General features: G+C 41.5%; 1 protein-coding gene across 1 annotated transcript; it reads right to left on the bottom strand.

The window, feature by feature from the left end:
- Positions 1-84: 84 nt before the first annotated feature.
- DHX8 (DEAH-box helicase 8) lies at positions 85-21,210 on the bottom strand. The gene is given in 28 exon segments (XM_063179101.1): positions 85-2,381; positions 2,384-2,409; positions 3,349-3,528; positions 4,379-4,575; positions 6,290-6,418; positions 6,869-7,003; positions 7,815-7,971; positions 8,849-8,907; positions 8,909-8,982; positions 9,639-9,695; positions 9,698-9,826; positions 10,123-10,137; positions 10,140-10,275; positions 10,277-10,333; positions 11,736-11,921; positions 12,116-12,310; positions 12,712-12,893; positions 13,203-13,350; positions 13,847-13,944; positions 14,530-14,617; positions 15,549-15,752; positions 16,615-16,759; positions 17,472-17,783; positions 18,868-18,977; positions 19,567-19,652; positions 19,991-20,063; positions 20,656-20,741; positions 21,084-21,210. Coding segments are annotated over 28 exon segments (3,567 nt in total). The 5' UTR covers positions 21,196-21,210; the 3' UTR covers positions 85-2,190.
- Positions 21,211-21,610: the final 400 nt, after the last annotated feature.

Genomic DNA, 21,610 nt, shown 5'->3' with positions numbered 1-21,610 from the left:
TCCACCTGCAGCACTCCAAGGATCTGACATTTATCCTTCGGGCCACCCCCTGCCCTTTACTTGACTCTCTGAGTCCAAAGTTACAACTTTGTAATTCCCTTTAATTTTATGATGATACAACACGAGGGAAAGCTCAGGACATTGAACATCCCTGCTCACCTTTGTACAGAGAGGTGTTCCCAACAGTTACTTTTCAATGTGAAACATTCTTCCAATTCACTGTGTAAAACAACCAGTCAAGCTACTTCTCTTCATTTCAACAATAATTTTAGCAAATTTTAGCAGTTTTAGAAAAAAAAATAAGGTTTCTACAGCTATGGAGTCAAATAAATTTCATCTGTTAGCAACAAAAAAAAATATTTTACAGATAGTTTGGGCCTGACATAGCACACTTCTTTTTTAAAACAATAAACTGTTATACAATTTTTACAGACATTTTAGCTGTAAGAGCTCATTCTATTACAAAACCCAACAGCTGTGATGCCACCAAGCATTTTTGTAAGTGAAAATAAAGCACATGGCACATTGTAGAAAAGGTCCAAACACTTGTAACCACTTACATTCCCAGGTGGAACTGAGCTGGAGAGGGGGTTACTGGTTGATAAACCCTGATGGGGATGAAGGGTAAGTCTTGCAGCCTGACCTGTGCCATTGTCCAAATATATTCTAGCTGGGTTTCAAGAATTTTTCCTGCCTTATCCCAAGCCAGAGATACTGAATATCTCACCACAGATGGCTTAAATAAAATACAAGTATTTACAGTGCATGGGAAAATGCATAAACTTGGTAAATAAAGAACAGGCTGCTCCCAAAAAGCAGTCACTGAGCAAGAACCTTAAGCAGAAATAAATCCCTTTTAGCAGGGTAAAAACACAAACTATTCCACCTTCTATTTGTCTGGTCACTCAGAACCGATCAAGCTGGTCAGCAACCAGTTTTAAATCATCATTTTTTTGTGTTGTTTAGCTCAGTTCACCCAGACTCCTGGGTCTTAGATTTTGTCTCTTGAAAAGTGAATAATCAGTATTAAATCACCACTTTTTTGTGTTGTTCAGCTGAGTACCCAGACTCCTGAGTCTTAGATTTTGTCTCTCAAAAGGGGAATCTCTAAAAGGAGAGGCTGAAAATTTCAGCTCAGCTCACCCAGACTCCTGGGTCTTAGATTTTGTGTCTTAAAAGGGGAATCTCTAGAAGGGGAAGCTGAAATTTCAGCTTCGTACCCAGACTCCTCAGTCTTAGATTTTGTCCCTTGAAAGGTGAACAATCAATTCTAAATCACCATTTTTTTGTGTTGTTTAGCTCAGTACCCAGACTCCTGGGTCTTAGATTTTGTCTCTCAAAAGGGGAAGCTGAAAATTTCAGCTCAGTTCACCCAGACTCCTGAGTCTTAGATTTTGCCTCTTGAAAGGAGAACAACCAGTTCTAAATCACCATTTTTTTGTGTTTAGCTCAATGCCCAGACTCCTGAGTCTTAGATTTTGCCTCTTGAAAGGTGAACAATCAGCTTTAAATTCTCCATTTATTGTGTTGTTCAGCTCAGTACCCAGACTCCTGGGTCTTAGATTTCTCTCTCAAAAGGGAAATATCTAAAGGGGAAGCTGAAAATTTCAGCTCAGCTCACCCAGACTCCTCAGTCTTAGATTTTTCCTCTTGAAAGATGAACAACCAGTTCACCATTTTTTTTGTGTTGTTTAGCTCAGTACCCAGACTCCTGGGTCTTAGATTTTGTCTCTTGAAAGAACAACCAGTTCTAAATCACCATTTTTTCTGTGTTGTTTAGCTCAGTACCCAGACTCCTGAGTCTTAGATTTTGTCTCTTGAAAGGAGAACAACTAGTTCTAAATCACCATTTTTTTGTATTGTTTAGCTCAGTACCCAGACTCCTGAGTCTTAGATTTTGCCTCTTGAAAGGAGAACAACCAGTTCTAAATCACCATTTTTTCTGTGTTGTTTAGCTCAGTACCCAGACCCTGAGTCTTAGATTTTGTCTCTCAAAAGGGGAATCACTAAAGTGCTCCAAGACCCACTCGTGAGAGGCTGTGCAGCTGCAGCACATCTGGGCTGCCCCCTGAGCTCCTGCTCTGCCCGAGCTGAGCTGCATGGGGGGTGTCTGTCCCCCAGGACAGTGGCAGCAGTGCAGAAGCCCCCGTCCCACAGGAGGAGAGCAGCAGATCCAGCAGGGAGCTGAGCTCAGCGCCGGCGGAAGGCGCGGGAGATCCTCCAGGCGTTGGGCTCCTCGTAGCGGTTGTAGAGGGGCTCCAGCCTCTGCTGCTTCTTCTGCTTGCTCAGCTTGGTTGGGTCAGAGACCTTGAAGAAAGCTGGGGCAAACTCCACCAGCCAGCGAGGATCGATGGTTGTCACCTCCCTCATGTACTCCTTGTGGTCAGCACCAGCTCGTGATACACCACCCTGGCAAAAGGGACAGAATGCTGAAAATCGGTTTTTGCAAACAAGAAGCAACAAGGAAAGGGCTGGAGGAGCTAAGCTTGCTCCTTTTAGGCTCCAGAAGAACCATCCAGAAGAGTTATCCCTCTGATAAAGGACTGAGTAAGCCCAGTGCTTGAGAATTGCTTTTGTTGAAGTCTCCCTCCAAACTACCTCTGTTCACTAGAAGGATCTGAAATTATTTATCTTCCTCCTCCTACTTCACAGCTACTCTTCAGCACAGAACTCCTCCATCCCATTTAAAACAATGCTCTCTCCCTCTTCAACACCCAGTGCTTTAAACCCCCTTCCAATAAAGAAACAATTACAACTTCAGGCCTGGCCCTGGCTCCAAAAGTCAGTCTCATCTCTGCACAGGCACTAAGCTCAGCTGTCACAGACATCTTTTATGAAAAATCCTTTCATTAGGATTTTTTTCTTCTGAGAAGCTGAGAGACCTCAGGAACAAAATGTAAACATTGATTATCTGCTGCTGTGGAATGCAACAGGTGCATCTGTGATTGGTCTCATGTGGTTGTTTCTAATTAATGGCCAATCACAGTCAGCTGGCTTGGACTCTGTCCCAGCCACAAGCTTTTGTTATCATTCTTTCTTTTTCTATTCTTTGCTAGCCTTCTGATGAAATCCTCTCTTCTATTCTTTTTTGTATTGTTTTAATATAATATATAACATAAAATAATAAATCAGCCTTCTGAAACGTGGAGTCAGATCTCATCTCTTCCCCATCCTCAGACCCCTCTGAACAGTCACACTCAGCAGCAGAAAGAGACAAAATCAGACTTGAAACTTTTCTCATTGCTAAGGAATCAGGAGCTCTGCTCAGATCTGTACTCCACACACCACAACTTTCTCTTTATAAAGTCTGAGGAGAAACAGGAAATCCCATGCTCTTGCCTTCCTTACCATTCAGGCTGCCTGTTGAAGAGAGCACTGGATGGGTGGATGTAGACAACCTGCTGGTCAATGAGTGTCCTGTACCCTTCCTGGGGATCCTTCTTGGCTGCATTCCTGAAGAAGCCACTGCAAATGGCCTTCTGGACCCGAACTGTGGCCTTCCCACAGGACACCACATCCAGCTTATGCCTGCCAGACAAGAGATAGAGACAAAAAGATTAGAGCTCTCCAGATTTGGATGCAGCTACCAAGATCAGTTTAGCAAATTTTCTTTAGCTATTACAATGTAAGAACAGAAGACACAGTGTAAGAGCTTGAGCGAGAGATGTGGGACTCCAGGTGGCTCTTCAAAATGCAGTTTATTCCATCTAAGAAGTTACAGCAGTCCAGAGTTGTGGGTGACAGAGCTGCACCTATAGCTGTCAGCTCCAGCTGCAGGCAGCCTGGAGACCCTTTGGTTTAGGTTACAATGCATTATATATTTTTCTTTAGGTTACAATGCATTCTATACTTTTCTTTTGGTTACAATGCATCATAGACTTTTCTTTGCTGAGCATGTTCATACAGCAGAACCAATTTATACCTTAACTTTTATCTATAGCCTATCATAACTACTGTAATTACCATAATCATGTTACTGTTCTCCAATCACTCAAAGTCAGTACATTACAGTTTAAGCTGGAAGTTGTTTTTCAGTTTTCTCGCAGTGGAAAATTCTGAGACCTTTTTTCTGCTTGCAACTTTGCTGCCTTCTTTGCCTGTGCTATCTTTCTGCTTGGTAAAAACATCTTGCTCTAAGTCCTAAAAACCCCTTCTAACCAACACACCCTTTGCCTCCTTGGTTATCCAGTAAGACTGGCTCAGCAATTCAGCAATTCTTTTCTTCTCAATCAAAACTTGCTTCCATCTCTATTCTTTCATCAAACTCTACATTCCAAAATCTTTCTGCTAAGCATACAGATCTATGAGACTTTCTTGTCAAACTTTCACCCTTCCCAACACCACAGAGTCAGAACTTGTCCCTCCTTGAGGTGCTCACCTGTCCATGATGCCCAACATCTGCTTGCGAATGTCCTGAGCCCGGCGCAAGGAACGAGCCTGGATGAAATTTTCATAGCACCAAGGATTTGAAAACTTATTGTTCTTCCAGGAATTGTACACAGCCAGCAGAGTGAGGTGGTCACCTTCTGTTTGATGGAACTTGGCTTTCTTTTGATCAGCAAGTGCTTGTTTATCCTAACACATAAAATATCCATCAATATATAAGATATCTACATCATGGAGAAAATCCCTGGACAATAAGGATGACACAGCTCCTTGTCATTCATATCATTTTTTACCTATCATTTTAAACCTATCATGATAATGATAACAGGATTAATGTGGTATTTTTGGGGTCCCCCCATGGCAGGAAGAAAAGATGAATTTGACTTCATGTTTTTAGAAAGATTATATTACATTATATTATATTATATTATATTATATTATATTATATTATATTATATTATATTATATTATATTATATTATATTATATTATATTATATTATATTTTTCATACTATATTATATTTCATACTATATTAATATTTCATACTATATTATATTTCAATACTATATCAATATAATATATATTTTATACTATACTAAAACTATACTAAAGAATAGAGAAACAGACAGAAAGTTTAACAAGATACTAATCAAAAACTCATGACTCTCCAGAGTCCTGACATAGCTAGGCTGTGATTGGTCATTAAGTAAAAACAATTCACAATGTTGGATAAACAATTTCTAAACTACATTCCAAAGCAACAAAACATGAAGAAACAAATAAAATGATTTTTTTTTCTTTTTTCTGAAGCTTCTCAGCTTCCCAGAAAAAAAAACAATCCTGGTGAAGGGATTTTTCAGAAAAATATAATAGTAAACAGATTAAGAACAACACAGAGTGGTTTTTTCAATTTCAGTCCCTATTTTGAAATGAACACATCAAAGTAAATGCTCATTTATATTGCAGGAAGCATATGCACACACTAGCACTAACTGGTTTTCTAACTGCTCCTACAATTCTTTCAGTAATTCATCAAGAAATGTGAAGCAGTAGTTTTGAGCTGGTGATTCACACACCTACTCCCATCTGCACATAAAACATTAATCAAATGCTGCAGTTACATAGATCAGAACTGAAGTTAACTACCCTGAAAAAGTAATGGATCCAAGACAAACCTGATCCCACCACAGCAGAGCCTGTTTTACCTACTGACTTTAAAGAAAGCAGCACGAGGATAGAGGTGCCATGAAGAAATACTTTCTCAAAATGTAAAGGCAATCTGACTGCAGAGCTGGGGACTGACTTGGTTTTGGGTGTGTGTGTTTGTTGGGAAATGCAAGAGTGTCACAGACATATTTTATGAAAAATCCTTTTGACAGGATTTTTTCTCCTGAGAAGCTGGGGGGGGTCTCAGAAATGAAATGTAAACAATGGTTATCTGCTGCTGGTGGAATGCAACAGGTGCATCTTTGATTGGTCTCATGTGGTTGGTTTTAATTAATGCCAATCACAGTCAGCTGGCTCAGACTCTCAAGATTTTATTATCATTCCATTCCTTTCAAGCCTTCTGATGAAATCCTTTCTTCTATTCTTTTTAGTATAGTTTTAATATAATATATACATCATAAAATAATATAACACAGCCTCCTCAAATATGGAGTCAAGATTCTCATCTCTTCCCTGTGAACACCACCACACAGGAGCAATTTTAAGACTTTTCACATTCCCATCTGCAAAGAAACTACCAACAGCTCAGCTACAGGCCCTTACATGAAAAGGAACATTTGCAGAGGCAAATGTTCTGACCAAATTACAAGTTTCTTTTGGAAATATGCTCACTCCTAACCCCTGAAGCTTTCACACCAAGACTGTAACACTGCTGCCTCTGGCTCAGCTGCTCACCTTTGGCCTGTAGAACACATTCTGCACAGACAGCATGGACACAATTGTCAGCATCTCCTCACTGCATCCCAGGTGCACTGACATGATCAACATCTTACACAGCATAGGCTCCAGGGGGAATTCTGCCATCTGCAAGAAAAATATTTCCAGGCATTCTGTGAAAAATCTCCAGTCTTCTCAGTGCAAAACAAAGCAATGCCCTTTTCTCACATATTTATTTTGCAAAGAGGTGTGCTTGATCCACAATCACTTCACTCAACATGAAGCAAATTATTTGTCTGTAATTCACTATCACAAGAATATCCCAATACTTACAGGAAGTTTTTAGACATAATAAATGTAAATTTATGAATAAAAAAAAACACTAGTTGCTCTTTAAAAAGCAGAAGGCACTTTGAAAAAAGCAGAAGGTATTTTAAAAAAGTAGAAGGCACTTTTAAAGGTATCTTTTAAGGTACCTTAAAAAAACAGAAGGTACAAGCAGAGCTGTGGTAAATGAAAAGCTACCAAAAACTACAAGACAGTGACAGCAAAAGCAAACCAAGAATGCTAAGAAGGATTTTATTCTGCCTACCCTACGTCCCAAGCCGAGTGAGCAGCCCCTCATCATCCAGAGCTCCCAGGGGTGTAGAGCTGCTCCATGGCTGTGATCAGAGTTTCCATGGGGGGAGCATCCATGAAGTCAAAGGACAGCAAATCATTGATGCCCATAGCCTGGGAGGGATGGGAGAAAAACCAAGTTAAAACATTCCAGAAGGAAAGCAACAAACTCCAGCCTGAGATGTAACAGCAAATAGAGAGGCACTACACAACTTTAGGCAGCTCTAGCCTGATGTGCTTATCCTGACTGCAGGTATGAATGCACAGCTGCCTTCCTGCACCTGAAATAAGGAGCACTGGCCATGGCATTCCTGCACTGCTCAGCTTTCTGCTCTGCTCTTTTAGGTACTGCTCCACACACCCCTCAAGCAACATGATTCAGTTGAGGAGAAACAGAAGCTGAATGCTGCCTTTGGGATTGTGTCTTGTAAAGCAGAGTGGCCTGACAGCTCCACAGGACCTTTAGGTGTGCTCCCAGGGAGGGGAATGGCAGCAGCTCTCCCAGCTGTGACTGTGTTAATCCAGCTCACAGACCCTCCAGAGGGATGGTACACACTTAAGACTTGCCAGGTTTGCAGCTCTAAACTCACTCTAAAACAATTTATCTCACCTGTTAACAATGTAAAGGTCCCCTACAAAGGAAGTGCTACTGCTGGAGATTTCTGTTTCTCCTACCTCCTGCAAGTAACCTGATTCATGCAGCTGAAGCTCATCATTTAGCTGGCTATCCAACAGAATAACCCTCAAGAAAAAACACAGGAGCAAGCCCAATGCCTGAGAATTGCTTTTGTTGAAATCTCCCTTCCAAACTACCTCTGTTCCCTAAATCTAAAATTACAGCACTACTTCCTGAGACTCAAAGGCAGAAACTCATTTATTGACACACTTAGCAGGCTGGCTTGCTACAAGCTGGTGAAATACCCACCTTCAGGGAGAGCACTGTGCTGGCCAAATTTGTTCTCTGGATTTCAGGCACGTTGGTGGTCAGCATCTCATCCCTGTATGCACGTTCTGTGTACAGCCTGTAGCATTTCCCTGGGCCTGTTCTGCCAGCCCTGCCCTGCACGCTGCTTGGCTTGAGCCTAAAGAGAACAAGGGAACAGGTACAAAAAACCAGGTGAAAATGAGTTAAATAAAATGGTTATTCACAAATTTACCTGTATTTATAGAAAGGCTTTCAATCGGCACAGACTCAAGGAGCTATCAGAAATGTGGGTTTATTATTGTCTCATTTTGCCTCACTTGTGCTTGAAAACAAGTGAAATAAAACCAGGTGAAAAAGGAAAGGGGAAGGGGGAAGGGGAAGGGGAAGGGAAGGGGAGGGAAGGGAAAGGAAGGAAAGGAAAAGGAAAAGGAAAGGAAAGGAAAGGAAAGGAAAAGGAAAAGGAAAGGAAAGAAAGGAAAGGAAAGGAAAGGAAAGGAAAGGAAAGGAAAGGAAAGGAAAGGAAAGGAAAGGAAAGGAAAGGAAAGGAAAGGAAAGAAAGGAAAGGAAAGGAAAGGAAAGGAAAGGAAAGGAAAGGAAAGGAAAGGAAAGGAAAGGAAAGGAAAGGAAGGAAGGAAAGGAAAGGAAAGAAAGGAAAGAGGAAAGGAAAGGAAAGGAAAGGAAAGGAAAGGAAAGGAAAGGAAAGAAAGGAAAGGAAAGAAAGAAAAGAAAAGAAAAGAAAAGAAAAGAAAAAGAAAAGAAAAGAAAGAAAAGAAAAGAAAAGAAAAGAAAAGAAAAGAAAAGAAAAGAAAAGAAAAGAAAAGAAAAGAAAAGAAAAGAAAAGAAAAGAAAAGGAGTTATTCACAATTTTACTTGACTTTCAGTACAACACAGGGAAGTATGTATTCTGCACACATAGATTCAGGGAGCTATCACAAATGTGGGTTTATCACTGCCTCATTTTGCTCACTTGTGCTTGGATGCCACATTGGCAAGACACACAACACCCATGGGAGAGCCAAACACAGAATACCTACCTGGAAATTGGTGTCACCACCAGCTGGTCAATTCCAGTCTTGGAGTTATAAACTTTCTGCCTTCACAAAGCCAGGATCAACCACATAATATATTCCATCAATAGTCAGAGATGTCTCTGCAATGTTGGTGGCATGACAACCTGCAAATCACAGTTTGAGTCAGCAGCAGCTCTGGGTCAGGCTGCCAAGACAACCCCACCACCCAACTTCACCCTCTGGTGTAATATGAGCAGTTTGTTACAAATGCAACCACTGTCACTTAATGTAGAAAGGAGTAATGTGCTCACAGGGAACAGAAGGAGATGTTATCCACAAAGATGGACAGGTTTTAAGTATCTACCTTTGTTTAAAGTTTGGGCAAAAAGGAAAAGAGCGTGAAAAAATCCACAATTCAAAGCAAGACTGCACTGACTTCAGGGAGATTTTTTTACCTATCACTCAGACAGCCTGTATTCAGAGAAAAATCTCCCTGAGATTGTACTCTAGATATTCACTAGCTGCTTGGTAGGAAATTTACCTCCATCCAACAGGAACTGCATTTAGATTTTAGATCTTTAGATTAACTGAAGTTAGTATCCATTAAATAACACACCAAGAACATTCCACACAGAGGTTTGCTCCACCAGATGTTTTTACATGTGTTGAAAGGCTTAGATAACTTGAGATGCATACAATCAAAAATATGCTCTTAGCTGTAAATAATCTTTTCCCCAAAAAGTTTATCCTTTAAGCACTGTAATACACCCCACTATTAAAATATATCAGCAGAAGATGACAGGGAACAAAGATGAAATTACCTTTCTGCTCCCTGGTGGGGCTGGGTCAAAGATCCTGGTCTGCATTTCACTGGCAAAGCTGAGTACACTGGCAGGATAATTAACTCTGGAACATCAGGTCCTAGAGATTTCATCCTCTCATAGAGGATTTCACAGGCAGTGTCAATCTCTTCCTGGCCAGTCAGAAAGACCAAAATGTCACCTACACAGGAAGTAAATCAAAACATCCACAGAATCAATTCTGTTCATTACAACTCCTGCATTTCCATATTTTCATCCTCATGTTTTCCATTGCTGAGGATCCCCAACTTTGCTAGCAACTCTTAGCCAAAGGCAACAAACTTCAGTCTTTCACCCAAAATTTTCAGCATTTTAGTTACTGTATTTACAAACAAGAAAGAGCATTTTGCTCACATTACTAACATGATCCATGATTCATACAAAGATCTTGCTCAGAGATCTTTAAATCACCAATAACTCAGACCATTTTCTACTCACCTGGTGGCTCTGTAAATGGATCTGCATCACTGTAATCAGGCTGGCATCCAAATAATCTGTCTCTGGCTCTTTTGTGTACAGAATTTCTACTGGGTATGTTCTGCCAGGAATTGTGAAGATTGGTGCTTCATAGAAATACTGAGAGAATTTCACAAGCATCCAGAGTTGCTGATGTCACTATCAGCTTCATGTCCTGCCGTTTCTGCACTGTCTGCAGGAGAACAAAGGTCTCAAGTCATTTATTGCCTTTGGAACTATACAAAATATGGATTGACTAAAATCAGACAAATACAACCAGTAATAAAAGGTGTTTTAACATCTGAGTAGAGGGGCAGCTCATCCCAGTACCAGAATTTCAGAAATCGACCCCTGAGGTCCCATTTGAAGCCTCCCTCAGCAACATTATCACAAGAAAGCTTTTGGTAGAGCAGGATGAGCAAAGCAAGAACACTCCCCTGTTCATCCACCATTATGAACATCCAGGATGGCAAATTCTCATTGTTCTGCTGCATTTTGCTTGCTCTGCCTCCACACAGAGGCTCATTTCACCAAGATTCAGACCATAAACCTTAAGAATATTTGCTCTCGAAGCACATGTATGAACCTAAATTGTGTGACTTCACCTTTGCCTCTGCTCTCCTGTCACTGTCATATTTTCTGAAAAAATCCCCTTCCCAGGATTTTCTCCTGGGAAGATGAGAAGCTTCTCCTGTGTTTTGCTGGTTTGGAATGTGGTTGGAGATTGTTTATCCAACATGTGAATTGTTTTAACTTAATGGCCAATCAGGGTCAGGCTGTGTCAAGGCTCTGAGGAGTCAGGAGCTTTCATTATCATTTTTGTGGCCTTCTGTCTGTAACCTTTCTCTATTCTTTAGTATAGTTTAGTATAGCATGATATAATGTGATATATAGCATGATATAATGTGATATAGCATGATGATATAATGTGATGTGATATAATGTGATGTGATATAGCATAATATAATCTAGCATAATATAATCTAGCATAATGTAATCTAGCATAATATAATAAAATATAGCATAATAAAATATAGCATAACAAAATAAAATATAGCATAACAAAATATAGCATAACAAAATATAGCATAACAAAATATAGCATAACATAATATAATATAACATAATGTAATATAACAATGTAATATAACATAATGTAATATAATCTAGCATAATATAATATATATAGCATGATATAATATATATAGCATGATATAAATATAATATAGCACAAAGAATATAATATAGCACAAAGAATATAATATGGCACAATATGGCACAATATGGCACAATATGATATGATAGATATGATATATGATATGATATGATATGATATGATATGATATGATATGATATGATATGATATGATATGATATGATATAATATAATATAATATAATATAATATAATATAATATAATATAATATAATATAATATAATATAATATAATATAATATAATATAACTCAATATAATAATCAATTACCCTTCTAAGAACACGGAGTCAGATTCTCAATTCCTCCTTCATCCTGGGGACCCTGAAAATGCCACACTTTCCTCCCCACACTGAAAGCAGTAAAAATCCAGGCTGTATTACCTTCTTCAGGAGCCCAAAGAGCACATCAGTATGGATGGTCCTCTCATGGGCCTCATCCAGCATGATGATGGCATACTGGGTGAGATCTGGGTCTATCAGGCACTCCCTCAGTAACATCCCATCTGTCATGTATTTGATGACAGTCTCAGGGCTGGTGCAGTCTTCAAATCTAATGGTGTAGCCAACCTGGAGGGAAGAATTGCACAGAAATAGAAGTTACACAATTATCAGCCTCATTAACGCCCAGTTTGATTATTCCACAAATTCACTTTACAGCTCACAGGGAATAGACAAATGGATACACAAGACAACCAGCTCCAACACTGATTTTTCCTACTTTTCATGATTATTTTGGCATGTTCTTCAACATTGAAATTCACCTCTTGTCCCAAGCAGCAACCAAATTCCTCTGACACCCTCTTTGCAACAGACATTGCAGCCACTCTGCGAGGCTGAGTACATCCAATCTTCCCCCTTGAGGTATATCCTGCCTCAGCCAGGTACTGGGTAATCTGGGTTGTTTTCCCAGATCCTGTCTCTCCAATAACAATCAGAATCTGGTTGTCATGCACAGCCTAGAAAAGATCAGAAAACATGCACTTGTTAATTTTTTTTTAATCAAAACAAGCCAAACAAAATAGCATGGGCTATCTGGGATTAGATTGAGCAGCTCTTGCTTTTGCTTCAATTAACTCAGAATAAAAATCATGTTCCTATTGATCAAGTCAGCAACCTGTTTAAGTGCTCAGCTGACTTACTCACATGATTTTAGTATCAATTTTGACTTACATTAGTAAATATCTGGAACCTCATTAAATATACATATATATATAAAATACTTTAAAATACATATTGTGAGCTTAAGTTCTGCACTTAAAATTATCAGCTGGCTATTCACCTATCAAAAAGCTAAACCAAGAGTATTTATTTTAAATTACTGCTTGCTCAAACCAGAATGCCTTTTCATGAGTCTTACTTGTATCAGCTGCTCCTTGAGTCTGAAGATTGGGAGACTCTCTCTCTGTTCAATGATGGAAAGCTGGGTCTTCTTACCATAAGAAGCTTTGTTGCCACCAAATGCATGTTTCTTCCACTCTGGGATATCATTTGGCATCATCCCAATACCTCTCATGTTTGCAGCTATTTGTCTTCCATCCACTAGAAAAGAAACAATTCCATCATTTACACACCCAGCACAGACCCTGATGATCCTGCTCCAACTGCTCCACCATCCAGGCCTTCTATTCTGTGTGTGCTTAAATGTTTTTAAGTTTCCAAGTGGATACCCCCACTTTTACAGGATATGCCTGTACACTTCCCCTGACATTCCTATTTCCATTTCAGTGGAAAAGCATTTTTGTTTTGACTCACTTTTAAAGTGTGGCAGACAAACACAGCATCAAGACATCTCTCCTGTGCTGCTGGAGCAGCACAAAAAAGGCACAGTTCAGCTGTGCTCAAACATACCATCAGGGAGAGGATCCACCCAGTGTGTGTTGAGGCCCATGGGGATGGAATCCATCTCTGCTTCCCTCTGGGCTTGTTTCAGCTCTCGCCTCTCTTTAGCTAAAGCACTTTGCATCATGGCAGCCTGGGACAGGGAACCATCTGGGTTCTGCAGAGCAACAAGAAAAGACTTCAAGCACTACCATTCCTTCACCTTCAATATAACTTTTCTTTAGGAACATCTTCTAAAAATGCTTTTTAAATGTTACATTTTGATCATTAGATTTCCAGGGTATTTCCATCAGGCTGGCCTCATGAATTTTTATAGTCATAACTAATATGGAGCATCCTTACAGTGCCCAGTCAGAAAGATTACAGGCACAACCAATGAAAATATTTCTTTACTACTTTCTACTTTCAAAACATAAGAAAAAGCAGATCAGAGAAACTTTGTTCTAACACACCTATGTAAAATGGCATTTCAGTTCCATTATTCCACTTGAGAGTCACCAGTTAAGTTAGAACCCAGCTTTATTTGGAAGGAGTTCAATGGTTATGTTTTTCAGGGCTCTCAGTAATGAGCAGGTGGGAAACAGGTTATTAAATTCCTAAATACTTATATCATTTAATCAAGTACATTGGTTTTAGCCCTGGAAATCTCTTACCTTTACTATTTTAATGGGACTCATATCCATGCTCTGTTTAGTGTGACCTCGAAGAAATGGTGGCTCCTCTTCAACTAGCTCAATCTCAAGATCCTCATCTAAAATTCACAAGTGACAATTGTTACAGAAAAAATCAAACATCTTTTGGGTACATTGAAGTGCCTCTTCAAATAATGCTTCCTGTGTATTCTTAAAGATATTCTTAAAACTCCTTGTAATATTGAAAAACTCCTTAGAATATTAAAGATATTCTTACAACTCCTTATAATATTTTGAAACTCCTTAGAATATTAAAGATATTCTTGCAACTCCTTATAATATTTTGAAACTCCTTAGAATATTAAAGATATTCTTAAAACTCCTTATAATATTTTGAAACTCCTTAGAATATTAAAGATATTCTTACAACTCCTTATAATATTTTGAAACTCCTTAGAATATTAAAGATATTCTTAAAACTCCTTAGGAGTTTTAAGAGCGGAAACACTGCAAATAAAATGCACAGACAGGGCACATCCAAATGCCACTAATAATACAGCCAGAAGAACCCTAGTTCCAAATATAAAGATGATAGCAAACTGTGTGATGCTTTATAGTTACTTCTATCATCAATATATTTTTGAATCAAAATACATCCAGAAAGACAAGGAATTTACAAGAATAAGACTGCTGGGAAATATTACCTTCTTCATCATCCACTTTAGGAAGAATCCCAGTCTCCTCATCAAAGTCAGGGAACTCTTCCTTGGAAAGCACATTAGCTGCAATCATCTGGGAACAGAATGAACACACCATGAATATGTCCTCATGAATGAACATAACTCATGCCTATGAGTCAGTTCTAACCCCATTCCTGTAAAACAGTGTCGGCTTCTCGGCTGTTTCAATGACCTGGAAAGGCCCGGGGTGGCCTTGGGTAGCCTGCGCTTCAAAGGACGAGAAGAGGCTTCAGGTTCTTTCTCAGACTTCAGTGTTTATTAGTTGTTTATCTAAAAGTTTTTCTCTCAGCTCAACAGAGGTCTGCACAGCAAGCCAGCCATGAGCACACTGCGAGCCCCCGGGGTGGTCACCTATCTTTATACTCAAAATTACATATATAATATTTATCAATTTTCCCCAATACCTTTTACCCTTATTAACCAGTACACTTTTAGTAATAACCAATCCCAAAGTGCCAACATCATCACAGAAGATGGAGGCCAAGAAGAAGAAGAAGAAGGACAGGACACCCCCCAATTCCTTCATCTTACTTCTCTAGACCCCCCTGTACAGAAATCTTAAACTCTGTGTTTCACTCTCTAATTAACTTATCCCTTCACCATTCACCCAGTGAAATCCTCCCATCCTCATACAGGTGTCATCTCCCATGTAGGATCAAAGTCCAGCCACCAGACACTTCTGGCAACATTCCAGGACTCCCGAGCCCCCCAAGGGTGGTCTCGGTCACTCTGCACATCAGTCCTGAGGTGCTGAGATCCCACAAAACAGGAACAAAGGAATGGTTCTGCATCCTGTATCCTCACCCAGCCTCTGACCAAGTCATCCTTCTGTTACTCTAAACCCCAACTAAACAATCCCAGATCGGAAACCAGCAATTCCAAGTTAATGAGCAAGTTACACAATCCAGGAGCTGTATTCCAGCTCATTAAACTCCCTGACAACTTCACCACCTTTATCCCATTGCCCTGAGTGCAGCACAGACCTGTTTTATCTCCCATTTCTCGGGGTCAGAGATGCGGGTGAGGCGTTTCCTCTCCAGGCTGTCGTCCTCCACCTCGGGGGCGCTCACCAGGGACAGGTGGCTGGGTCTGTCTGGGTTCCTCATGGAGCTCTCCTCATTGGTTTCTCCAACCAGGTTCCTCCTACGGTTTGGGTTCAGGTCCTCCCCAGTGTCTTGATCAACATCCTGTGTCACGGACATATTTTATGAAAAATCCGTTTGCTACAATTTTTTTTCTCCTGAGAAGCTGGGAGGCCTCAGAAATGAAATGTAAACAATGATTATCTGCTGCTGTGGAATGCAACAAGTGGATCTGTGATTGGTCTCATGTGGTTGTTTCTAATTAATGGCCAATCCCAGTCCAGCTGTCTCAGACTCTCTGGTCAGTTCCAAAATTTTATTATCATTCCTCTCTATCCCTTGCTAGCCTTCTGATGAAATCCTTTCTTCTATTCTTTTAGTATAATTTTAATACATCATTTTCTTTCAATATAATATATATCATAAAATAATAAATCAGTCTTCTGAAACATGGAGTCAAGATTCTCATCTCTTCCCTCATCCTGGGACCCCTGTGAACACCACCACAATCCTGTATCAGACGGATTAGTTAATCAATCAGCTCTACACTTCTCCTTATCTATTAACTCTGCCATTAACAGCCCATTCACAAAAAATGCTGGTTTGTAAGCTTTTTGGGTTTTTTCAGCTAAGAACATGGAACACCCTCTGTCTTGGCAATAGTAGTGATTAAGTTTAAAATTAAAAGCTTCTCCCCTACTGAAAGAGGAAGACAAACAGCAACAGCTTGAGGTTTGCCTTGACTCTTTGATATCATGTCAAGCCAAGAAATTGCCTCTTTAATATCATGTCAAGCCAAGAAACTACATCAAAACTAGAGAAAACGTGTAAAAATTAATAGGCTGCTTAAATACAGAATGGTAACTTAATTTTTAACTCCCAACTGAATGGTTATGCATTAGTTTCCAACCAAAAAGAGTGAAAAATAGCAAGAAGAGGCATCATTTTAAGAATTTTAGCACTGTACCTTCATGCTCAGGCTGGTTTTGGATCCAGTAAAAGACAACACTTTGACTTTCACTCTTTGTCCTTTGCTCACAACATCAGCAACGTTGGCAACCCGTCCTTCTCTTCGCAGCTCTGAGATGTGCACCAAGCCTTCCCAACGTTTCCTGCAGTGAAACAGAGGGGCATGGAAGGGGCACATTATTACTCTGACAGCAACAGATTTTAATATAGATTCTGAGTGATCTGAAGGGCTGTCAACAGACTGTGTATGTCCACAATCTGGTTTTTGTAATGAGAATTTTATAATTCTCCACTGTCAAATTTATTTTTCTGAAACATCCCTTCAAAGCCCAGAATTCCTGCTGGTACCTTCACCACATCTCTAAGGTACCAGCAGAAAAGAGAACTGAGCTGAAGCAGTACCAGATCAATGTCACTGTCATATTTTCTGAAAAATGTCTTTGCCAGGATTTCTTCTCCTGGGAAGCTGAGAAGTCTCAGAGAAAAATGAAAACAATAATTATCTGATTGCTTCTCCTGTGTTTTCCTGCTTTGGAATGTGGTTTGGACATTGTTTACCAACTGGTCATTGTTTTATTGGTTTCACGTGAATTGTTTTGACTTAATGACCAATCACAGCCCAGCTGTGTGGAGGCTCTGGAAAGAGTCACAAGTTTTTCATTACTATCTCGTTAAGCCTTCTGTAAATATCCTTTCTCTATTCTTTAGTATAGTATAGTATATCATTCTTTAATATAATATAGATCACAAAATAACAAATTAGCCTTCTAAGAACATGGAGTCAGATTCTCAATTCCTCCTCCCTCTGGGGAACCCACAGAATACCCCAGATCTCTAGGAAACATCAAAGGGTACCTCAGTCCTTCCAGCTGCACAAAGCACCCAAACTGCATGATGCTGGTGACTTTGCCATTGTAGATGTCCCCAATGGAAGGCTCCTCAGCTGGTGGTCGGTCTATGTGCTTGTCCCTCCACCTCTCATGGCTCTTCTCAAGGTATTTGTCCCGATCCCTGCGCTCCTTACTGGGGCTCCAACTCCTGCTCCTTGATCTGTATCTGGATTTTCCCCTGTTCCTGTCCCAGGTCCTGGAACGGGACCTGGAGCGCGATCTGTGCCTCCGCTTCCTGTCCCTGCTACGGCTCCGGCTCCTCTTCCTTTTCTTCACCCTAACAAACCAAAATTCCATCTCTGCAGAGCATTTCCACCTCAGGCAATGAGAGCAGCCCCAATTCCACCTCTGCAGAGCATTTCCACCTCAAGCAATGACAGCAGCCCCAGTTCCATCTCTGCAGAGCATTTATACCTCAGGCAATGAGAGCAGCCCCAACTCCATCTCTGCAGAGCATTTCCACCTCAGGCAATGAGAGCAGCCCCAGTTCCATCCCCACAGTGCATTTCCACCTCAGGCAATGACAGCAGCCCCAATGCCATCTCTGCAGAGCATTTCCACCTCAGGCAACAAGAGCAGCCCCAGTTCCATCTCTGCAGAGCATTTCCACCTCAGGCAATGAGAGCAGCCCCAGTTCCATCCCCACAGAGCATTTCCACCTCAGGCAACAAGAGCAGCCCCAACTCCATCTCTGCAGTGCATTTCCACCTCAGGCAATGAGAGCAGCCCCAATGCCACCTCTGCAGTGCATTTATACCTCAGGCAATGAGAGCAGCCCCAATTCCACCTCTGCAGAGCATTTCCACCTCAGGCAACAAGAGCAGCCCCAATTCCACCTCTGCAGAGCATTTCCACCTCAGGCAATGAGAGCAGCCCCAATGCCACCTCTGCAGAGCATTTCCACCTCAGGCAATGACAGCAGCCCCAACTCCATCTCAGGCAATGAGAGCAGCCCCAACTCCATCTCTGCAGAGCATTTCCACCTCAGGCAATGAGAGCAGCCCCAGTTCCACCTCTGCAGAGCATTTCCACCTCAGGCAATGAGAGCAGCCCCAATGCCATCTCTGCAGAGCATTTCCACCTCAGGCAACAAGAGCAGCCCCAATTCCACCTCTGCAGAGCATTTCCACCTCAGGCAATGAGAGCAGCCCCAGTTCCATCTCTGCAGAGCATTTCCACCTCAGGCAATGAGAGCAGCCCCAATGCCATCTCTGCAGAGCATTTCCACCTCAGGCAATGACAGCAGCCCCAACTCCACCTCAGGCAATGAGAGCAGCCCCAATACCACCTCTGCAGAGCATTTCCACCTCAGGCAATGAGAGCAGCCAAGACATTCCCCCATACACACACCAGGCACCTACCGATGGTCGCTGCTCCTCTGCTTGCTCTGCTTGTCTGCACTGGGCATCAGAGCTTCCAGCTCCTTCAGGGCATCAGCTGCCACTTTCACATCATCTTCATCCAGCATGTTCTGCAAGGACAGAAAACTGATGCCTCTTTCTGCAAAAGGGCTGATAAAAAGCTTGTCACAAAGAATTAATCTACAGAGTTATCAGCATACGTGTATCTATTTAGAAAGAATGCAAGATTTAAAAAATCAGGCTCGATGTGAGATAAAGAAAAAAAGGACTCTCCCTATTTGGCCACAATATTGAGACAATTCTGCTTTTATGCAACAGAAAGTTCCGTCTCAATGCCTCAAATTGTTACAGAAATAAAAAATGCAAGTCCCTCATAGCTTCTAAATATACCACACATTTAATTAGTTTGTAACACACCGTTACTTTCAACATTATGTAAGGAAGGCCAGGCTACAAATTTCATGTCACAAGAGACTCATCTTCCACATATTCTGCAAAATAGTATCAACATGGCAAATTGCTAACAGCTATTCTCTGCAACAATGTGCAGCAACACCAGCCTTCTACCTCTTCCACATTTCATCTCTCAAAGTTCACATTTATCCATGCATTAGACAGAGAAAAAAGGCTGAAACTAAAAAAAAAAAAAATTAAAAGTTTTCACAGAATCACGAAAGAAATGTGAAATGACCACCTTACCCTGATGTTGGGATTGTCTGGCCTGCAAAGGGCTGGATACAATTCCCTCAACTTTTCTTTCTCTGATTTGGGTTTGACAACTGCCTCTGATTTTGAGATAAAAAAAGAAACAAAAAAAAGCACAATGAAACACAAAATAGAACTGCTACAACAACTCACTCTTGATTTTTTTCTATAACTAAATATAGAATTTAATTTCCATCCGAATGCAAAGGCTGATACAGCTTTTACAGAGATTCAAGGAACACTGCGTTGCCTCCCTTCAAAGAAAATTCTGATTATTAGTGAATATTTGAAATACAGAACACTCTAAGCAGCACACTCAGAATAAAAACAGCAGGATGCATGGTACAATAGGATTTGCATTATAAAACTAAAGCAGAAAACAGAAGCTCAGCTCACACTGAGCACTGACCCCACGTACCTTTGCTCGTGGATGGTTTTGGAGGAGGCCGCATTGTCTGGATGAGACGTAGCAGGTTACTGATGAGGGAATCCTGACAAAAAAAAAATCAATAAAATACTTCAGGAAATGCCAGCAACACTTTCACTGTTAGAAGGCACAAGTGAGGGTTTATTGCAGGGCAAAAAAATGCTCAATTCTGAAGATGCAGGTCGATTTTTAGAAACTGTCATTGGGCTTTGTGTGTGCCCTAAAAAGAACCCAAAAATAATTATGATAATTTCATCTAAGTGACTTTTCTGCTAATCATTTTAATCACCTATTTAATCCAACTACAATTATTGCTGAGGAATCAATAAACACAGCATAAAAGCATCATAAGAAGACTTATGACAACATCTGCCTTCATGAAAAGTTGTTTCTTCCATGTTTTATATGCTCAACATAACAATAAGCAGTTTGAGTGCTCAGGAAGATGCTTTTTCAAAGAGTACAATAGTTTTTAAAAAATATGAAGGAGAGGAAGACAGGGGAGACAGGAATATCCGAAGCTAATTAGTATGTAGTCTTCCAATTGAAGAAATTCAATAAAACCTCCTCACAACCTTTCTATTTTTAAAATGGAAAGCTCTATAAAATACAGCATGACAAGAATAAAACACAGACAACGTTCAGGTGTCACTTACAGTGAACTCAGCGCCATTCTTCAGGAGAATTGCTTTAAACGAGTCAAACGTGGTATTCTTCTCGGCAAGACTTATCACAAATTCGGCTGTGAGGGAAAAGCATGAAGTAAATTGAACTAGTAAAGTAAAAAGCAGAGTAAGCAGGGCACGAGGGGGCAGAAGCAGCTCAGGGCCCCTGTGGGGGGAGAAGCCCGGGGAGCTTCTCCTCAGCTCTCCCGGGACCAAAGCGTTCCCTCAGGCTCACAAATTGTTCCTTTTGAAGAAAAATAATGATTTTTGATGTCTATATTCGAAAAGCACCTTTACAAAACACATCCGACCCCATCGAAAGGGCCACTACGGCCCTCCTCATGCTGGCCTCTGCCCGGGAACGCGCCGCTCACCGGAGCGCCCCGGAGGTGCCCGAAGGCCGCGGCCGCCCCGCTTACCCAGATCCTTGTCGTTGATGCCCAGGTGGTTGTCGAGCTCGGTGCACACCTTGGACACCAGCGACAGGTACTCGAGCTTGGCGAGCTCCTCCGCCGCCGCCAGCTCCGCCATGGCCGCCACGGCCGCGTCCGGGGCGCGCCGGAAACGGCGCCGTGAGGGGACAGGGGCGGGGCCGGGAGAGATGGGGCGGGGCCCGGGAGAGGACGGGGCGGGGCCGGGGCCAGCGGGGCGGGGCCCGGGACAGAGGGGCGGGGCCTGGGGACGAGACCGGGCTGGACCGGGACAGCGGGGCGCGGCCCGGGACGAGACCGGGTGGGACCGGGACCTGCGACCACACCGGGCCCGGCCGGGACAGCGAGCAGCGGGAAGGGATTGCCGGGCACCGAGTCTTTACCAACGCTATCATCACGACAATGCGAAGAAAGAGAAATATCTGGACTGTGGTTGGCTTACACAGTGCCGTGGCTCCTCTCACCTAGTGAAGGGTTTGTTTCTTCTTTATGCCAAATGGGCAGTGTATGTGTGT

This window comes from Melospiza melodia, chromosome 30 (assembly GCF_035770615.1).
Source record: "Melospiza melodia melodia isolate bMelMel2 chromosome 30, bMelMel2.pri, whole genome shotgun sequence".
NCBI lineage: Eukaryota > Metazoa > Chordata > Aves > Passeriformes > Passerellidae > Melospiza > Melospiza melodia.
The sequence above is the reverse complement of the archived record's forward strand: the minus strand, read 5'-3'. Positions and strand labels throughout refer to the sequence as shown.